The sequence below is a fragment of the Engystomops pustulosus genome, chromosome 1 (genome assembly GCF_040894005.1).
Source record: "Engystomops pustulosus chromosome 1, aEngPut4.maternal, whole genome shotgun sequence".
NCBI lineage: Eukaryota > Metazoa > Chordata > Amphibia > Anura > Leptodactylidae > Engystomops > Engystomops pustulosus.
The window spans coordinates 37,745,743-37,766,486 of record NC_092411.1 but is presented as its reverse complement, the minus strand read 5'-3'; the positions used below and the strand labels follow the sequence as shown (position 1 = coordinate 37,766,486).

General features: G+C 41.0%; 1 protein-coding gene across 13 annotated transcripts in view; it reads right to left on the bottom strand.

Annotated features, from left to right (window-relative positions):
- Positions 1–20,744, bottom strand: part of ANKRD31 (ankyrin repeat domain 31) — a 72,022-nt gene that overhangs the window by 29,502 nt on the left and 21,776 nt on the right. For 12 of the 13 annotated variants that reach the window (XM_072138347.1, XM_072138442.1, XM_072138339.1 and 9 more), the window contains 11 exons: positions 19,686–19,807; positions 18,967–19,022; positions 17,531–17,610; positions 15,170–15,237; positions 13,936–13,988; positions 11,760–11,842; positions 10,785–10,846; positions 7,427–7,588; positions 6,699–6,841; positions 5,372–5,525; positions 4,143–4,219 (listed from right to left, as the gene is read on the bottom strand). In XM_072138347.1, the coding sequence (XP_071994448.1) occupies positions 4,143–4,219; positions 5,372–5,525; positions 6,699–6,841; positions 7,427–7,588; positions 10,785–10,846; positions 11,760–11,842; positions 13,936–13,988; positions 15,170–15,237; positions 17,531–17,610; positions 18,967–19,022; positions 19,686–19,807 (1,060 nt within the window). The remainder of the gene's footprint in view (positions 1–4,142; positions 4,220–5,371; positions 5,526–6,698; positions 6,842–7,426; positions 7,589–10,784; positions 10,847–11,759; positions 11,843–13,935; positions 13,989–15,169; positions 15,238–17,530; positions 17,611–18,966; positions 19,023–19,685; positions 19,808–20,744) is intronic. The other variant, XM_072138416.1, reaches the window with a different exon arrangement.

The following is a 20,744-nucleotide window of genomic DNA, read 5'->3' as shown; positions in this document are numbered from 1 at the left end:
CCCCTTTTGCCTTCAGAACTGCCTCAATTGTTAGTGGCATAGATTCAACAAGGTGCTGGAAGCATTCCTCAGAGATTTTGGTCCATATTGACATGATGGCATCACACAGTTGCCGCAGATTTGTCGGCTGCACATCCATGATGCGAATCTCCCGTTCCACCACATCCCAAAGATGCTCTATTGGATTGAGATCTGGTGACTGTGGAGGCCATTTGAGTACAGTGAACTCATTGTCATGTTCAAGAAACCAGTCTGAGATGATTCCAGCTTTATGACATGGCGCATTATCCTGCTGAAAGTAGCCATCAGATGTTGGGTACATTGTGGTCATAAAGGGATGGACATGGTCAGCAACAATACTCAGGTAGGCTGTGGCGTTGCAACGATGCTCAATTGGTACCAAGGGGCCCAAAGAGTGCCAAGAAAATATTCCCCACACCATGACACCACCACCACCAGCCTGAACCGTTGATACAAGGCAGGATGGATCCATGCTTTCATGTTGTTGACGCCAAATTCTGACCCTACCATCCGAATGTCGCAGCAGAAATCAATAAATCAGAAAGAACCATGTGCTATGCCAAGAATACAAATTTTATTAATACATAGAAAAACACACCAAAAAAAGGGGAATAAAAACATTTAAAAAGGAACACAGTCCTCTATACATAACCAGAGGGAGGGTAGGGTATATGATAAGTACCCATAAAGACCAACCTCCCTATACAGCCCCCAAACCTTTTAAACCTGTCCAGCAAATGCAGTACAACAAGTAACAAGCCAAAAAAAAGGTATATGCCAGAAGTACCAATGGAATGTGCTGCCCTGCAAAGGCAGGGGAGCCAATATAGCAAAAGGTAAAGTATGTGCAATGATAGTTACCAATAGGCGCTGGGCTGGCAGGGAAAAAGGGGGAGAATGGGGGCTGGATGAGGCCCCACGCGTATCGCCACACCCAGTGGCTTCCTCAGGGGTAACTGGTGTGATGGGTGACACAGCATAAATACCTGTGTGAATAGAGTTAGAATTAGTGGTGGCAGGTGTGGAGCACCATGATGGAAAGATGGGCGCTCTGCGTGCTGCTTAATGTGGTGCGCATGCGCCTATTTTTTGGTGCGCGTGCGCCTATTTTTCGGTGCGCGTGCGCCTATTTTTTGGTGCACGTGCGCCTATTTTTTGGTGCACGTGCGCCACATTTCGAGTGTCATTGGTCACATGATCGGACGTCATGTGACCAAATATAACGGCGTGCCAGCGCCGCATTGATGAGATGCAAGAGCGATGCTTCTGCGCGCAGAGCGCCCAAGATGATTGTATGTGTCCTATATGGTTGTTGCTCCAAAAGGATATGTGATAAAGAAGGGGAATACTATAAAAAGGTAAAAATATAAAAATATAAAAATACTTCGGGAAGTGCACAAATGTTAATATCGATGAGTTAATCAACAAGTGAATGAATGAGTACATAAATAGGTAATTGGTTAATGTGCGATAGTATATACATACTTTTTATAAAAATGAATAAAGATTCTTGTGTGATGCGCATGATTCGAATATGCAAAACATATAGCAGCAACAATATATATATATACATGAACATGCATCATAGATGAAACATAAAGCAAAGAAAACTACTACCCCAACAAAACATATAATAACAGACACATACATGGGCCCATGTACACACGCGCACACACACACATACACAGAGTACACACACCTGAAGAACCACCTTAGTTGAAGACATCAAAAAGGGAGAACATATATCAAAAGTACACAAATACACGTATCTCCCAATATCTATGCTGGTCACGGAAATTGAACTACAGACAAAAAAGGAAAAGGATGACAGGCGAGTCCCGGGTCCGCTGGAAAGGAGACCCAAATATTTGAAAAGTTATTTCTGCCGGAGGATGGAGCAACCAGAGGTCGGACGAGCCAGAGTGAGGGAAGTGAAGAAAAATGGAATGCATATGAGGCAAAGCACAGGGACCTGCTGGGTACCAGATGAAAGAAGAGATATAACAAATATACTATAGAATGTACAGTTATACATACAAGAATAAATAACAAAATTGTAGGGAGAAAGACCACCAAGTTAATAGTGTAAAGTGTGGTGTAGGAAATAGTAAACCGGAAAAGTGAGTGAAGAGGATGATGATATTGAGGGAGGGAGACCAAGAATTGGAAAAGAGGAGAGATGGGGGGGTGCGCACGGTGGGAAGTGACAAAAGCTGCGAGATAGGTGCAGAGTGAGACACGACCGCAAGGGTGAAGAAACACAGTAAGCAGTAAACCGAGTGGAGTGTGTACAATGTAGGGAGTCACACCACGAGAGCAAAAAACAAATATATCATAGGGCTGTCGTGTAAAGCGTGGCTCAAGAATGTGACAAAACCATAATGGAAGATGAAAGATAGAAAGTCTAAGGGTGGAAGAAAATCAGAACCGATAGTTAGGTGTACAAGTGACAGAGAAAAGGGGGAAATATTATAGGGTATATACTGTACCTTATTGCTTATAGAATCCTGAGAACAACATATCTTCATTTATCCCCATTGGGGACAGTGAGCCCAACCGGAATATCCATCTTGCCTCTTGCCGTAAAAGTGCTGGTACTGGATCACCGCCCCGAATGTTGGACTGGATCTTTTCCAGGCCTACCACTTTGAGTTTACTCGGATTGTTACCATGAACAGCATGAAAGTGCTTAGCTACTGTAGAAAGTTGTCTGCCGTTGGCCAAGTCCTGTGCAGCGTTATTTATTGTAGAAACATGTTTTTGAACTCTTTTGCGAAGTTCTTGGGTCGTTTGACCGACGTAAATTTTCGGGCACGAGCAGATCAAGCCATATATTACACCCCGGGAGCGACAATTTATGTAGGAACGTAGTATGATCTTTTCTTGGTTGGTCGGATTCTGGAAGGAGTCACCTCTCAGGATCATGGGACAAACCGTGCAATCTCCACAAGGGTAGGAACCCGTTAGTTGTATACCTCTGCCTAGTGCTTGGCTAGGTCTCTGAAAGTGGCTCTGAACCAATGAGTCTCGCAAATTCCTGGCTCTCTTTGCAATCATCCTGGGTTTGGCTGTGATGTGTGGATGTAGCCGTGGATCACTCCTCAAAATACCCCAGTTTTTTTGCAGTATTTTGTGGATATCTGACCATTGATTGTGGTAAGGTGTTGTCAGGCAAGGTTTTCCATCACTCTTTCTCGTGCTAGGTGTGAATGTATCTTCCCTCTTGGTATGCTTGGCCCGCATATAGGCTCTAGATACTACCTTCCTTGGGTATGCACGTTTGCGGAATCTGTTGGTTAAATCCGTGCAGTGTCGTTGGAATTCCTCCTGGCTGCTGCAATTTCTCCTCAAGCGTAGAAACTGACCAATTGGGATCCCATCCCTAAGATGCTGTGGGTGAAAGCTCGCAGAAATCAAGACTCATCAGACCAGGCAACGTTTTTCCAATCTTCTACTGTCCAATTTCGATGAGCTTGTGCAAATTGTAACCTCATTTTCCTGTTCTTAGCTGAAAGGAGTGGCACCCGGTGTGGTCTTCTGCTGCTGTAGCCCATCTGCCTCAAAGTTGGACGTACTGTGCGTTCAGAGATGCTCTTCTGCCTACCTTGGTTGTAACCGGTGGCGATTTGAGTCACTGTTGCCTTTCTATCAGCTCGAACCAGTCTGCCCATTCTCCTCTGACCTCTGGAATCAACAAGGCATTTCCGCCCACAGAACTGCCGGTCACTGGATGTTTTTTCTTTTTTGGACCATTCTCTGTAAACCCTAGAGATGGTTGTGCGTGAAAATCCCAGTAGATCAGCAGTTTCTGAAATACTCAGACCAGCCCTTCTGGCAACAACCACCATGCCATGTTCAAAGGCACTCAAATCACCTTTCTTCCCCATACTGATGCTCGGTTAGAACTGCAGGAGATTGTCTTGACCATGTCTACATGCCTAAATGCACTGAGTTGCCGCCATGTGATTGGCTGATTAGAAATTAAGTGTTAACGAGCAGTTGGACAGGTGTACCTAATAAAGTGGCCGGTGAGTGTATGTATATATATATATATATATATATATATATATATATATATATATATATATATTTTATTTTATATACATAAAGAATAGACATACCGCACTACATACATCTCCAGATCTGCACGCACTTGATGTCAGGGACGGGGTAATTGTAGGACATGGTTCTTTGATATCTGGACAAAAGCAAAAACATAATCATACAAGTGACACCACAACTGCAAGATGAGAATCTTAAAAGGAACCTGTAACCAGGAATGTCATTTATAGCCGGTGACAGGTTCCAATAGCCTCTGCAATGATGAGTTAAAGATGCCTTGGTTGGCAACTATTCAGAATGCTCATCATTTCAGAAGCTATTGGAACCTGTCAGGTTCTTTAAGAATGAATGTTGGTTTAATTTCATTTCAAGTATTCATTCTTTGATTTTTATTTTCTGTAAATTTGAAACTAGCCTTATTGCAGTCTTCTAACATTTATCCCCAAGAGAATGGGGGTCATTTACTAAGGGCCTGATTCGCGTTTTCCCGACGTGTTACCCGAATTTTTCTGATTTGCGCCGATTTTCCCTTTATTGCCCCGGGTATTTGGCGCCTGTGATCGGATTGTGCCGCATCGGCGCTGGCATGCACGCGACTGAAATCGGGGGGCGTGGCCGAACGATAACCCGACGGATTCAGAGAAACCGCCGCATTTAAAAAAAAAAAAGTGTCACGGGACACGCGCTTACCTTCACCAGGTATAGGATGGTGCATTCTGCGCAGCAGCGACATCTGGTGGACGCCGGAGGAACTGCCTTAGTGAATCGCCGGAAGACCCGAATCCACCGCACACAACGCGGTGGATCGCGAATGGGCCGGGTAAGTAAATCTGCCCCAATGTGTTCATTAGGGAAGATACGGCCACTCATAATGGCATTTTGGCTCTCAAATTCATCATTATATTACTTGGTAACTTGGTAAGGATCAGAATAGGTACTGTACATCAGCTCCCATACTACAGAGAAAGGACCTTTCCTTTGTCTTTGGAATAAGTTACCAATTTTTGCAGCCTTAAAAAACCTCTTCAAAGTAGACCTACTAGTAGACTACAATGCCATATGTAAAAATTGCATAGTAAGAGCACAAATCTATTTTTTTATTAAAAATATAGCACAAAAAATATTGTACGGCGTAGCTACTGTAAGTAAATAGTGAATTAAAAGTTTATAAATCTTGTGTATCCATGAGAAAAGTGTTACATATTGCAATTCAACGACCCAGGGTCTTTACGTGCCCATGTATGGCCGCCCTGACTGATTCTGAATATCATTTAACACAATCACTTACGATCAGTTGCATGTATTGTTGGTTTGTCTAGTTGCCCACAATGTGATGTTAATATTTTTTCCATGTTTTCACTGCAACATTTGTCAAAAGCATTTTTCATGTTTTCATCAGTTTCAAGCGGATTTGCACCAAATTTTAGCAAAATGTCAACTGCCTAAATAAAAAGGAGAATAAAGAGAATTAGGCCTCTTTCACGCTTGCGTTTTAACTAAATTTTTGGTGTGTTTTACATGCGCTTCTTTAATATTACATGATTCTTCAATTGGTACCCACTTGCCACTTCCTCTTTGTACAATACATCTTTGAAGCGTCTCCAATGACTCTTATGGTGTGTTTTTCACACGCGTGACTTGCAAAAGTAGAGCATGCTGAGATTTTAACATGCATTAAAAAATGGGTCAGAGTACAATGCGGGTTCTGCACGTCAAAAACCCACACAGAACAAGTGTTTGAAATTACATAGTTGATAACATAGTTTTATGTAGCAAAGGGATTGAGGGCCTTGCTCACAAGAGCTTACAATCTATGAGGTGGAGGGGTTGACACAGGAGGTGACAGAGATGACAGTGACAATGCTCCAGCTATTCTTTATAAAGGGATAAAATAAATAAATTAATATTGATGAATGAACCAGACACCAGCCTCTATATTATGCATTGGTCTGCAGTCACCTGTTTAATGCTTACAAGGCATGATGATTACATAGAGGGGTTAAATCAATTTTAAAGTTTTCTTAAAACATCTTAAAGGGGTTGTACTAACTATTTAGGTTATCCACAGGATAGGGGATAACTAACTGATTAGTGGTGGTCCAACTTTTGGGACCACCACTGATCACAAGAACAGGACCCCCAGCAATCTGGAGAACAGGGGTCCTGTTTTCACTAATGGGTGAAGTGGCAGGATGAGCAGACACCCTGCCGCTTCATTTAATAGTATTGGAGTGTCTGAAATTCCCAGCTTTGTTCATGGCTATGATCTCTGGCATTCTTATAGACAATTGGGGGAATTTATCACGAGTAGATACAATTAATGAGATGCTGAAGGGAGTCTGTCTGCCATCAGCACTTAACAGGAGACCTGGAAAGGAACAGACAATATTCAAGCTCCCACAAGTAGCAGCACCAATGACAAAAAAGAACTTTTCATTCACCACCATGGTGATCCCTCTCTCTGAACTGCATCCTCTCTCTCTCTCTTCCAGTCATCTTCCCTAAGCAGCCAATCATAAGAAATATGCCAGAAAATGACTGACTGGGGCAGATTTATCAAATTGTTTATGATACACTGTAAATTGTTAAAATGGGCCATAATATTCAAATGTCACCTTAAAATGGTTGCCATAAACTGCGTCATGTAAAGGTAATATTCCCTCCAGTCCTTTGCAGTTTATGTCAGCGCCTGCTTCTATCAATGCCAGGATCACCTCAGAGTATCCCTTACAGGAAGCCTCATGTATTGCCGCCCAACCTGAAAACAAAATATTCCATTATAGTTACAAATAGTATGTAAACTTCTAGTACAAATGAAATACAAAAATTACAATAGAGCCCTCAAAAAGATGTGCTACATTTAGTTACTTAGATTTTTCTTATTATAATTAACACTAGAATAAGCTTGACTTTTGTCAAACCAGCTTGGAGATGGTGCAGATTTTCCACTGCAGAAATTTTACATTGAGGCCATAGTCACAAGTTCCGCTAGCGTTGCGTTCGTAACGCGATGCTAGCGCACAGGGGGCAGGCCTCGGCCTGATCGCATATACGTTTCCCAGGAAATGCATGCGATCATTAACCCGCTCGCATGCGTTTCTCTGGAAAGGCATATGTGATGTAGCCTAGGCCCGTCCCCTGTGCGCTAGCGTCATGTTATGAACGCAACGCTAGCGGAACGTGTGACCGCGGCCTTAGTGGATGAAAAATCCACTAAGCATGTGCATGTCAATTTCGTGCTAAAAAATATCACTGTATGAATAAGAATTCCAAAATCTCCTTCAGAAAATTATGTCATACAATATTTTTAACAATTCATTTCGAGAAAAAAATAAATACTGGCCTGCATTATCTTGTTGATTGACATTTATTCCAGCTGCAATGAGAGAATTAACTAGTTCCAGGTCACCTTTTCTACAGGCTTTATGTAGAAGGGTCTCCCCCATGAAGTCTCTTTTGTGTATATTTCTCGAGGTGTGGGAGGATTTGCAATGCTGTACGGATTCTAAAAATATAAAGAAAATATCAAATTCATATCAGGCAGCACATAGTCTGATAAGAGAAACATAAAAACTGACTAGAAAACTGGTGTTCCATGTTTATGTATTCAGCAATTGAACTTTGGGGAGCTTATCTATTTTACTGTAGGGTGGAATGATCTTTCTAGGGACTGCAAGAAGCATATCTTAAAGGGGTTGGCCCCCGATATGAACCAGGGTAAGTACAAGACCCTGATAGGCTCAATCATGACCTGCGGGTCACATGATTGCCAGCTGACTTTATTGAATGAGCATAAGTCAGAGTTACATACATTTCAACAGACATACAGTGTATACTGTGTCGCAGCACAGACTGCAGCACAGACTGCAACACAACATATACAATAAATTAAGATTTTCACATAGTGTTGACAGCACACAGGAGTATAATCCTCAACCGTGCCATGAAAACACTATACTAGCACACAGCTCGCTCAATTGACCTAACTAAACACGCATTGCATCTCACTTACGGCGACGACAAAGTGTAAAAACGGGAAAGGGTGCGGGGTGGAAGGGGAAGGGGTGGGGGTAACACTTGCCCGAAGCTTTATTGAAAGACAGACACAGAAGGGGGAAAAACAAGGAAGGGAACCTAGCAAAAAGTCCACTTCCTGGTTTGGGTCGTTTGCATAATGTATGCGTGACCCGGAAACCCCTGTAAAAGTCCAAATCTAGTGGAAAGTGAGTGTTTCCTGGCCTTTGCCAGATAAACACAGCCTGCAATTCCTAAGACACCTAATCTAAGCAAAGTCCAGCATTTCATACAAAAGTCCTGATTATGTGCAAAGTGTAGATGTCTTGCAAAGTCCAAAAAAGCGGCTTTCGCCTGGATTCTCCCTGAGGGAGGCGGTGGGCGCCTGGGGAGGCGATCCTAGCTCACAGCAGGGGGTCCAAATCCAGCTAGGCATTAGCCTGTCTTGCTCATACTGTGTCCTCACAGATAAGACATTGACTCCTGCTGAGGTACTGCAACGTCGTCGTCGCCGCCGCTCGGTATACCTCAGTGGAGGGGGGAGGAGCCTCCTGTGAAGGGGGCTTCTCCTTCTTGTCAATGTCTTCCTGCTAGGGAGTAATCCAGCAGGCTGTTGAGGACAAGTCTGTAGCAATCTGGTGTCGTCAAAGCTGTCTTGTGCCAAGTGAGGAGTCTCCTGGCGTACCAGATGGTGTCCTTATAGCAATTTATAAGGAGCCAGGCGGCCTGGATATCCTCAATGGCATGAGTGCCTTGGAACAGCCCATAAAGCACCGCGTGGTGGGTCATGGAGCTCCTTGGCACAGAGTCTTGGAAATGGGGCTCCAGGGCGTCCAACAGGCTCTGAGCAAAGGGGCACCCCCAAAACAGGTGCAGGGGAGTCTCCTCCGACCTGGGGTAAAAGGGGGTGTTGCTCAGTCTCCGGGCATAGGTGAAGGCCCGCAGGGGCAGCCCCCCTTGGATGGCCATCCACGAGATGTCCTTGTGCCTGTTGAGCAGTCGGGCCCAGGACACGTTGGCCCAGACCGCCTGGGCCGTGTCCTGGGTGACTCCTGGGACAAATTCCAACAAGTCTTTGGCTCGGATGAGCTTGTGCACGGTCTTTGGTTTCCACAGGTCGGGCTTGAGTCCCTCCAGTTGGTGCTCCCTCACGAAACGGACGGCCTGGCCGTAGTACCAGGGCGCGTCCCAGTTGTAAGGGATGGAGCTGTCCCACTTGTCCCAGCCCAGCCCCCTCCAGAGGGGCAGGAGGAAGAAACGGGACATGGACTTTCCCGCGGATCTTGCAGAGTTCCTCAGGGTCCTGCGCACGCAGTCACAAACAAAGAAGATCCAGAGCAAAGTGGAGATGTCGGGGACACCTTTGCCCCCCTTGCTTGGCTCCTTGAACATGACCGCTCGCTTGACCCGGTCCATCTTTGAGCCCCAAACAAAATGAAAAACGGTCCTGGTAACTGACCTCTGGACTTCCCTTAACATCCCGTGTCTGGCTGCCTTCAAACATACAGACATTACTTTATGCACGCCCCATCAATGAACACCTTTCCTATATTGGGGATTAGAGGGGCGTGCGGATGTCCTGTGCATACAGAAATGACTGCACGTCCTCCTCTATCCAGCAGGACATGGGACGTCACTGGTTCCTGTACTTTACCCTCATAAAGTTTCTTATTAGTGTCCCATCCCTGTTAACCTTTATAAACCTAGAAATGTATCATACCTCGTAGATGAATAACAAATAGAAAAGAAAAGAAATTTACAAAGAGATTCATTTGAATACAGTAAATATTTATTTTATAACTGGAGTAAATTAAATATCTTATCCTTGTTTTCTCAGCTGGGAAATTATTCTCAGCATAATGATACTGTAGATTCACTAAACCAAGTCAGAGAAGGCTCCTCTGTGTACTGTATATAATTCCCACATCAGGTGATTGGGACTCTTAGCCCACAGAGGGTGTATATGTTAAATTGGATCTTGGGGAAAACTCTATATCTGAAATATTGAGCGCATTTGCATTTGCCCTAGCGGCTTGGGGCAACTGTATTTCTAGTAGGGATTGTCAGAGGATGGATAAGATAATTAAGAAAGCCTCCTCCATAGTGGGTCTGCAATTTGATAGATGGGAGAAACTAGTACAGTGTGGGATACTCAGGAAACTGGACAAAATTAGAAATAACAGTGACCATTCAATGCATGGCGTGCTGCAGGCACAGATTAGTGGTTTTAGTTCTCGTTTTATTCTTATGCGATGTAGGTCGGAGAGATTTAAGAAGACGTTTATACCGGCTGCTCTTGAGCTATCAAATATAGCGATTAGGGGTAGAATATGTAAGTCTTATAATGTATGACTATTAGACAGGGAAGGTTATAATTAACTATTTTTTAATTAACTTATTTAACTTTTTATTGTAAATTTGGTGAAATGGATATTTATGTGTACCTGTGCTATCTCTCTGTTTTATGGTATATGTGTTTTTTTATGTGTTTTTTATATATGTGATGTTTTTGTTAAATTGTTGTTTAGCGGATGTGACAATTTAAGTTCCCGTCTGGGATAATAAAGTATTATTATTTTAAGTGAAGTGTTGGATCAGCTCATTAATAATCATGATTTACATTACACTAAATCATTTAAGAAACTGATTTCACACTATGGACAGTGTCAGACAATGAACAATCTCACCTATGCTATTTAGCTGAGAACTTTGACACACAACGGGAGTTGCAGGGTCTTTCCTTTTCTCTCTGCAAAGTTATAATGTTGGTGAATAACTCATTAAAGAGACAATAGATTACTATCAGATACTGCTACAAATGCTAAAGGAAATCTACATATTAACTATCAACACTTGTGGGTAGTTTAAACACTGGAGCTGCGATTTTTTTTATATAAATTACCTTTAATTAAGCCCAAGTGCTACAGAGGGTGTCGGCAGAGGCTCTTGGAGTACTTCTATCCTGCCCCCTTTTTTCTGCTGGAAAACTCACAACACACAATATAAGCTCTGTGCTGCTACAATATTCCTGGTACAGAGAAGGAGGGGAAGCAGAGGGGGGAAAGTGTGGCTGGAAGGGGCTCTGGAGACACCCCCTAGAGCACTTGGACTAATTTAGAATAAAAACAAATATCAAGTAAACTGAAGGAGCACAACTCCTATCACACAAAGGGGGAGATTAATCAGTGCTGCTACATTAGTTTTCTGGCGTAGAAGCACTGAAATAATCACAAATTCTTGCACACTGCAATAATTAGCGACTATTATCAATACTACAACACTCCACGTCATGCGGGCATGGAGGGGGCATAGAAGGGGGTGGCCAGCAGGGGAGTGGGGTGTTCCTGCCCGCGCCTGCATACTTTTAAAACCCTGCAAACTTTAGTTCACAGGTTTTTAAGCAAAACTACGCTAAGACGGACCTGCCATAGTTTTGCCCAGCGGCCAAGTCGCCCAACAGATGGATCAAGAGGCTTATGCCTTTTGATTCATTATGCGGGACACAGGCACCGGTATATAATAAATTACCCCCATAGTGCTGGAAAAATGCTTATGGGTAGAATAGTTAATAATAATGAAAGCAGACTGTAGATTTCCTTTGAAGTAATTTTACAAACTACAAATAACAAATAACTACAAATAACTTGTATATACGTTAGTACCTTTCACCGCTGCTTGCTCCATTTCCTAGAGTTTCAAAACATATTTTTTCACTCAGGGCTAATTCATTCTCTTTAGTGCTTTTCTGTTTGTTAAAAAAGAAAATTATGCATATGTGCAAAAAAATGTAGAAAACCTTCAATATGTAACAAACTGCATATCATTTCTAAAATAGCTTGGTGATAACACCCAGGAACCTATATTTAGTGTACGCACAGAAAAATGCAGCTTTTATATAAATCCAAAAACCTCTATTTGGAGTAATCGAATCCTTATTAGTTTTTCCTCATTGCTGTAAATGTTTTACACCTTTTCAGATACTAAACATTGAGGCACATTTACTAAGGGCTTTGTGCCAGTTTTCTGTCAGACTTTGCACATTCTTTTAGGCGTTAACTGCTTGCACAGGTAATTAAGACGTGTCTGCACCAAATTTGTGTTACACGCGTCCCTTTTGTGGCACATCTACACTGGTCAACACAAATTAGGGGGGCGTTCCGGTGCTCAGTCAGACCGTGCACCAGATTTGTTGCTGATTGTGCTGCACGCCCCATGTTAGAGGTGCACCAAAAAAAAAGTTGGTGCACTCTGTCAGAGAAGTTCAGGGAGCGCCAGATTCATGAAGAACATGATAAATCTGACTAGCAGGAAACCACTGGTGTGGAATTCCAACCAAAGTTAAATGACTCCGTATGTTCACTGCAAAAGGTGACATTGTCGATCAAATGTACTGCTACCGTAATGAACTGTAAAGTTCGGTCCAAATCATTTTAATTGTCTTTAGTCATCATTTATCTATATAAATATACATACAATAACAATGAAAGGAAGGTTGAAGGAAGGGCATAATCTGTCATTTACAGGTAGCTTTTGTCTGTTCTCATGAACGATATGATAATCTGGGGAGACAAGACACACCTAAACCCATAAGGCACATTTCAGTGTGTTTAAGCAAAACTTGCTCGGTATTTGCATAGTTCCACTGATAAACACACTGCATATTTGCTTCAAGTGATATTTCAATTACAATAGCAGAATATGAACAGTTATGCTAGTAACACAAATAACACAATTAAAGAAATTCTACCGGGACAAGAATTGTACTAAAAATAAACATTAAAAACAAACTGTATGCTTTAATCATTTTTTCTGTCTCTTCCACCAATACAATGGGGCACATTTACTTACCCGGTCCATTCGCGTTCCAGCGGCGGCTTCTCGGACGAACGTTCGGGTCTTTCGGCGATTCATGAAGGTCCTGCGCCCCATGTCCACCAGGTGTCGCTGCTGCGCCAAGGTCCGCCGAGTTGCGTCGGAGTTCACTGATCTCTTCCTGGTGCATGTAAGTATGGCCCGTGCGACCAATTTTTTGTTTTAAATGCAGCGGCTTTTCCGAATCCGTCGGGTTTTTGTTCGGCCACGCCCCCGATTTCCGTTGCGTACATGCCAGCGCCGATGCGCCACAATCCGATCGCGTGCGCCAAAAACCCGGGGCAATTCATGGAAAATCGCCGCAAATCGGAAATATTCGGGTAACACGTCGAGAAAACGTGAATCGGGCCCTTAGTAAATGACCCCCAATATATTGAAAGTAGTACATGTAATAAAAATGAAATTTGTTTAAATCAAATCTTTCACTATCAAAAATTCTGTATGATATGTAGATAGCGTGTTATATAGAAGGAGGAGCTGAGCAGATTGAACATAGTGCCCTATCTACTGGCAGCAGAATATAGAGCAGGAGGAGCCGAGATGATTATACATAGTCCTATCTGCAGGAGACATGTTATAGAGCATCTGCTGCTGAGAATATTTAACTTTGCATCCCATCTGCAGGTAGCATGTTATAGATAAGGAGCTCTGAAGATTGTACATAGTGTTCTGTCTGCAGGCTGGCTGACAGAGAATGTTTTATATATATGTTCTCCTCCTGTCATTTAACATGCTGCCTACAGTTATGACTATTCGTGCAGCCTTCTCACCAAATCCTACTTTACGAGTGTATAACATGAAGCTTGTGCATAAGACTCTTTCTATGCTCATTCTCTCTTGATCTATAAAATGTTACCAGGTAAATCTTCCACATGGACCCTGAGAAGAAGGAACACCATTTACTGTTTTACATAAACCTAAACCACTAAATATATAGAAATTATATAACATTTCAGGAAAACTAACCTTTTCATGCTCTCGTGGTTGGTTGATGTTACTTTTTCTTTTCAGAGTTCTTTCTGCAAGAAGGTTAATTGACATTTTGAATGAAGGCAAAATGCAAAAAGTGTACTAAAGACATTATTCATAGTAGCTTTTATGTTTTATTCCTTTCTATTTCTATTGTTAAATACAAACAAATCTATCCTGCATCCCAAAACACTAATTTTGACATGTATTAAAACAGCATGCAACTGATTTTAATTTTTTTTTATTTTGCTTCTCTATGATATAAACTTAAATTGCAGTCACACGAAAGAGAAAGTACAGGCAGTCCCCGGGTTACATACAAGATAGGGTCTGTAGGTTTGTTCTTAAGTTAAATTTGTATGTAAGTCGGAACTGTATATTTTATCATTGTAATTCCAGCCAGAACTTTTTTGGTTTCTGTGACAATTGGATTTTAAAAATGTTGGGTTGTCATAAGAATCAGGATTGACAATAAAGCTTAATTTCAGACACATTTGATAACTGTTATAGCTGTTTATTGTAGCCTAGGTCTAAAGTACAATAAATTACCAATATCCAGTGGCCCGTTTGTAACTAGGGGTCGTATGTAAGTCGAGTGTTCTTAAGTAGGGGACCGCCTGTATAGCTTCTTCCTTTAAATTTTATAGTTTTATGCTTCAATGTTTTCCATGAAGTCATAAGAGACCCAATGATCTCTGTGTGTACTTTATCCCTTATGTCTTACATTTCCACTGTAACTGGGGCAGATGTTTTGATAAGAGCTGACTCCCCATCTGGTGATTACGTGACTTCTCCTAAGGCTTCACTTCATAATGTGTAGCTTTCCATCGATTTAACTAAATTTGTAGCTTTTTGCCAAACCAAAAACACTTTTATGTTATCAACTCGCTGTACATTTATCCTGTGATCCAGATGGGAGGGACAGATTTTTGAAATGCGAATAGTCAAAAATTAACTCATTTACTTGATTAACAATTTATGTGCTAAACTGCACTCAAATTTTATCAGGCAGTGTGTACAACCATAAAAAAACCCTGTTATGTAAAATACACACTGTACAAAAAATTGGAATGATAAATATGTCCCATTACACCTACTGTACTGTATTCTGAAAATTCAAGTGATGTAGCAATATTTATCATTTTGGAAATATCTGTTTATTACAAAAACATAATAAAACATTAAAAGTACCATTTACAAATATTACCGTATGTAACTTATTTCCAATCACCTGTGCTGCTCTTCCTTATATTATTCCTTCCTTGAGTAGATGACTCCGCATCACAACCATAGCACGGTCTGTAGGTAAACGTCAAAAAGAAAACACAAATTAACCCCTTAACGACCGGGCCCTTTTTTATTTTTGCGTTTACATTTTTTACCCCCACCTTCAAAAATCTGTAACATTTTTATTTTACATGTTAAAGCGCTGTTTGAGTGCTGTTTGAAAAAATTCCAAATTGCTAGAAAAATGCATTTGCTCCATATTCTTCTGGGCTTGGTTTCTACTGCTTTCACTGTGTGCCCTAGATGACATGTCTTCTTTGTTCTCTGGGTCGCTACAATCACAGGAATACTACGTTCATATAGGTTTTATTATGTTTTAATACATGTAGAAAAATTAAAACCTCCTGTCCAAAAAAAGAATTCATTTTCTGCAAGGTGACATTATTTGCTACTATTTTAAGAACTATATGACCTTTTGATCACTTTTTATTAAAAAAAAAGTAGCATTTTGGAGATTTGGGCGCTATTTTCCGTTACGGAGTTAAATGCTGGGAATAACTGTTATTATATTTTGATAGAATAAACACTTTTATATTTATATTGGTTCTAGGGAAAGGAGGGGGATTTGAATTTTTAGGGTTTTTTGAATTTATTTTTAACTTTTTCAGACCCCCTAGTGCATAATACAGTACTACAGTATACTACAGAATAACAGTATATGTGAACTTTACAGATCATGTATTAGAATGTGCCGCTGACACATTGTAACAAATGATCCGAAACTATACAGTATTGGGTCACATAACGATCTATGCCCAGATGTCGGTGCCCACACGCGCTGGCAAAGCGTTTGCTAACACGATCACCAGTGGGTGTTTGCTGCAATATGCAGCAAGTGATCCCTTTTTATGGAGAGGGCTCACCTTATGAGCCATCTCCATACACCCACAGCTGATGTGTGACATTACGCGGTTAAAACAAGGTCATACTGCAGCGGCTTTTAATCCGTGGACTGTAATTATTGCTAAGAATTCAGGACCAATAATTTAGTAAATTTTAACCCTGATCCTCTGCTGAATCACAATTGCAGATTCCAACTGCAGCAGAAACCAGATGATTTTGTCTTACATCCAGGAGTGGGTTATAGTATAGGCCACCCAAACAACCCACCAAATTTTATACGGAGAAGGACCTTCACCCAGGAAATCCTCCTACATCTGTTTCTCCTCTCCATACATATGTACACAAGAACCATTTTAAGGGCCTTTGAAAGTTCCCCAAAGGTCCAGAAACTGCAGATTAAAACAAGGACGCATCCTCCATTCCCCAAGAAGCTTGATTCTATTTTCATATGTAGGAAGTGAATTGAAGACTTGTAGGGGCTATAATATTTATACAGCCCAGGGCCCATGGCACCACCACAGCTGACATCTATTGTGGTCAAAATCATTACGTAATGTCTACTGTCCATTACACACTTCTATATTTGTATATGTGGAGACACTTCATTGACCTTTTTTAATGCATGCTACATAAAAGGTATTGATTAGAATAAGGTATAAGTCAATTTTAACACCAAAAAACTGAAAAAACCTATTAACTTGACTATAAACCGAGGGTGGGAAATACAATGATCACATGACCCCCAGTATATAGCCATCCCCTGCCCCCTAAATATAAAGCCTGCAGCCCCCTTGTAAATAGCCAGTGCCTGCCCCCTTGTATATAGCCAGCATCCCCCTGCCCCCAGTATATAGCCAGTGCATGCCCTCCAGAATATAGCCAATGCCTGTCCCCAAGTAGATAGCCAGTGCCTGCCCCCCACCCCGTACATAGCCAGTGCCCCCCTCACCCCATATATAGCCAGCAGCCCCATGCGCAGCCTTAAAAAAAACAAAAAAACTCTGTACTCACCTTTCCAACACCCCACGCGGGCCCAGTTCTGTCTTCAGTTCCCAGCGCGGTCCCGTTGCATACACGATGACGCTGTAACATTTCTGTGTGCCTATGTCATGGTGTCTGCAACGGAACCGCGGGCGGAGCTGAAGACGGAGCCATTTTTTGTGCTGAAAAACTTAAAGAAGAACCTTAGATGACTTGTAATAGTAATGCTGCAGTAATACTGTTCTGAGTAAGGTGCACCACTTTTAAATGTATTTGCATAATTTTGTGACCAAGTACATTAAATAGTACATTACATTAAATAGTACATTGTGACCAAGTACATTACCATGGCGACCCCCAAGTTTTAGCCTTGATTTAGATGTCAAAAAAAAATTTGAGCACCCTAAAAATACACAGTCTAAAGATAAAGTAAAATTAATTTCTTAGCAAACTTTTAAAATTAAACTCTTTAATCACTGACCTTTGATTTTTGTTTTTTGTACATAAGGGATCCTGTTGTGTTTTTGAATATATTCTTAGCTGCTTACGGTGCTGGTTCATCTTAAAATTAAAATGACTAGCGTCAAACAATTAGGCAAATTTATTTCAACCAAAAAATAATAATACTGTTTTATTAATAAATCGAACAAAGCAGATGCCTAACCTGTTAAACCTTTCCAGGTTATATTTTAACCTCTTAATGATTTGGCCCCTTTTTTCCCCCATTTTGCACTTTTAATTTTCCCATGTACAGAGCTGTGTCACGGCTTGTTTTCAGCATTACAACCTATACTGTACTTCATAGTGACAGTATTTAATATTCCATGCTGTGTAATGGGAACTGGGAAAAATATCCCAAATGCAGTGAAATTGGTAAAATATGCATTTGCGCCAATTTCATGTTTTCACTGTGTTTCCTAAATGACATGGCTCCTTTATTGTTTGGGTCAACATACAAAAATAGAAAGGAGAATAAGCTCACTTATAAGTCTTGCTGTCTATGACAATCAAATGAAACATTGAGCATGGATAAAGCTTTGCTCAAAGCAAATTACTGAACATGGAAAAGCAGGATTCCAGCTCCAAAAATGATCCATGGTAATCCATTAAAAATCCACTTTTATTGAAAAATATTAAAAGTAGGTGCAAACCATGACACTGGTAGCCTTCACACAGCCTACGCATTTTGGGATAAAACCTTATTCATGGCTTGACATGTTGAGAACTAGCGTTCTCTTTATGCAGAGACAGGCTTTATGCCACTCTACATAAAGAGCATGTGACTTTGATCGTCACAGGGAGCAAAGATTAAAGTCAATATGGAGGTCCCCACCCGCCGATGGCTTTTTACTGCCAATAAGCAGCAAACACCTGGCTTGTATGGAGAAGGCTCAGCCTATGAGCTCTCTCCATGTTCTTGTAGCAGACTAATGTACTAATATGTCACATGTCGCTACTAATATCCAGTGTTGCCAGGGGGGGGGGGGGGGGGGCCAAAGCTACTGAAAAGTTCCAACTGCATCTAAATCAGCGGAACAACACTTATTAAAGGGTGAATGGAGTTAGATTTGGTGCAGGCAATGAAAGGTCTTCTTCATTCCCAATTCTGCTATAATACATTACAAATTCAAGTAACCATTTTCCATGGATAGGTCTACAATACTGTTTAGCCTGTAAAGCCCTTTTTGAACTCTCATAATTTTTATAAACTTTATGGGGCAGATTTATCAAGCTGTCTGAAAGTCAGAATGTTTCTAGTTGCCCATGGCAACCAATCACAGCTCAGCTTTCATTTTACCAGTGCTCATGAATATTTTAAAGGGGAGCTGTGATTGGTTGCCATGGGCTTTCAGACAGCGTGATAAATCTGCCCCCATGTGATAATAACTTTCTGAAAAACCAGGATACAAAATTTACCTTTTGCTTAGCAGTGCCAGCAGTTGATTGTTTTTCATTTATTGTATCAGATACAGCTAGAAAATATATATATACAAGTTACGGTAGATATATTTCATCTCACAAGGTGGAAAGAAGTCATCACTATATCACAAATTAACTTGTTTGATTAAATATATTTTGTTGATATCAAAATCACTGCATCATCTGGGAGAGGAACATTCTTATTAGGAAGATCAAAAATGATCAAATCTCAAACTGCAGATCACAAAAGAAATATTAGGAACACTAAATAAGAGCACACGTGGGAGCTGTATCACCATTTCCTGATTCATTTTGTTATTTGTGATAAACGAACTATGAATTAGCCACAATTAACAATTCCATTGAGAAATTCTATCTTTCTCTTTTTAACTATAAGCAAAAAATAAATATTGATGGTGAATGGAAACCCTTTGATTCCCATCATCTCCCGTGGACTTGCACAATGGAAGGGTTCCTTCTAGTGCATCCCCATAGAAGCGGAGGAAAGGGAATCTGTGCCTTTTGTGTCCACTTGCCATTAAAGTAGTCTAGAAGGGTTTTACAGAATTTCCCAATTTCTTCAATATAGTAAATGTCTTCAATACTGGATCGCTTTAATTACAATTAGAATTTAGTTAGAGAAATCTGAATTCTATTGCTATACTTGAAGTTAATCTTGCTGTAGATTTTCTGGCACCTTTTAAGTGTATACTCACAAATAGCAGTTTTGGAGACCTCAGGTGGTTGCTTTACATGTTCATGAAGGGGAAGACTAGTCTGTGAAATATCAGTGCAACTAATGTTTTCAGAGTCATCTTTGGTAATTGTGGACTTTTTACTGTTAAGTACATAAAGACAAATACAATTATACATTTTAGCATTTTGCTTCATTATTGGTATTATAACAATTAACAGTTGCATTTTTACATATAGTAAATCACCTGCAGATAACTGAATGCTACTCTACATCTGAACTCTGTCCAGAAATTGAACATCTCTGCTATTTACCACAGGCTTTATAAAACCATAATCACATTGCTATTACCATATAACAAGAAATGCTCAGTAATATCATCAGGATTCCTCGATACTGTTGGTCCTAGACGTCCAATTATAACATTGGCAGTTGAAGTATAAATTAGAATATACAATATTTGATCTATTTCCTTGTGTTTTTCAGATGATTGGTTATCCACAAATGATGAAGGAGCAAATTTTGATTGAAACATGTATCTTCTTAAAGGACACCTGTCATCAGGTCTGTGTCACTATTTCTGTCACTACTACCTGTTGGAGCAGCTCTCAAGGATCCATCACAGCCTTTATCTAGTCAATTCATACATTAATCATTATAAAATCATCTATTCTTTAGTATGTAAATGAGGGTTATCACACGGTCAGAGGCAGTGATGTCACCCCTGCTCATGTCTGTGTGTAATGTATGGTAAAGCATTGCTGATGTCTGTGCTTTACCCACTGACATGCTGTCCTCCCATAAAAATGTGAGAGACACAGACATCAGCTACACATGTAGCTGACATGTTCTGCTATAACATGGCTGCCTGGAGCTGTTGTATCTCTCCTATACACACACAAGCTTCAGGGGGCGCCAGCACCAGGAGGGTCATTACCAGGGCCGGCTCCAGGTTTCAGCGGACCCCTTGGCGATAGAGCCTCAGTGGGCCCCTTAACAGTGAACTCATGTGGCGTCATGACCCTGCCAGCTGAGCTCAGACACAGTAAGAGACAATCATATTTCAATTACATCGGCAACA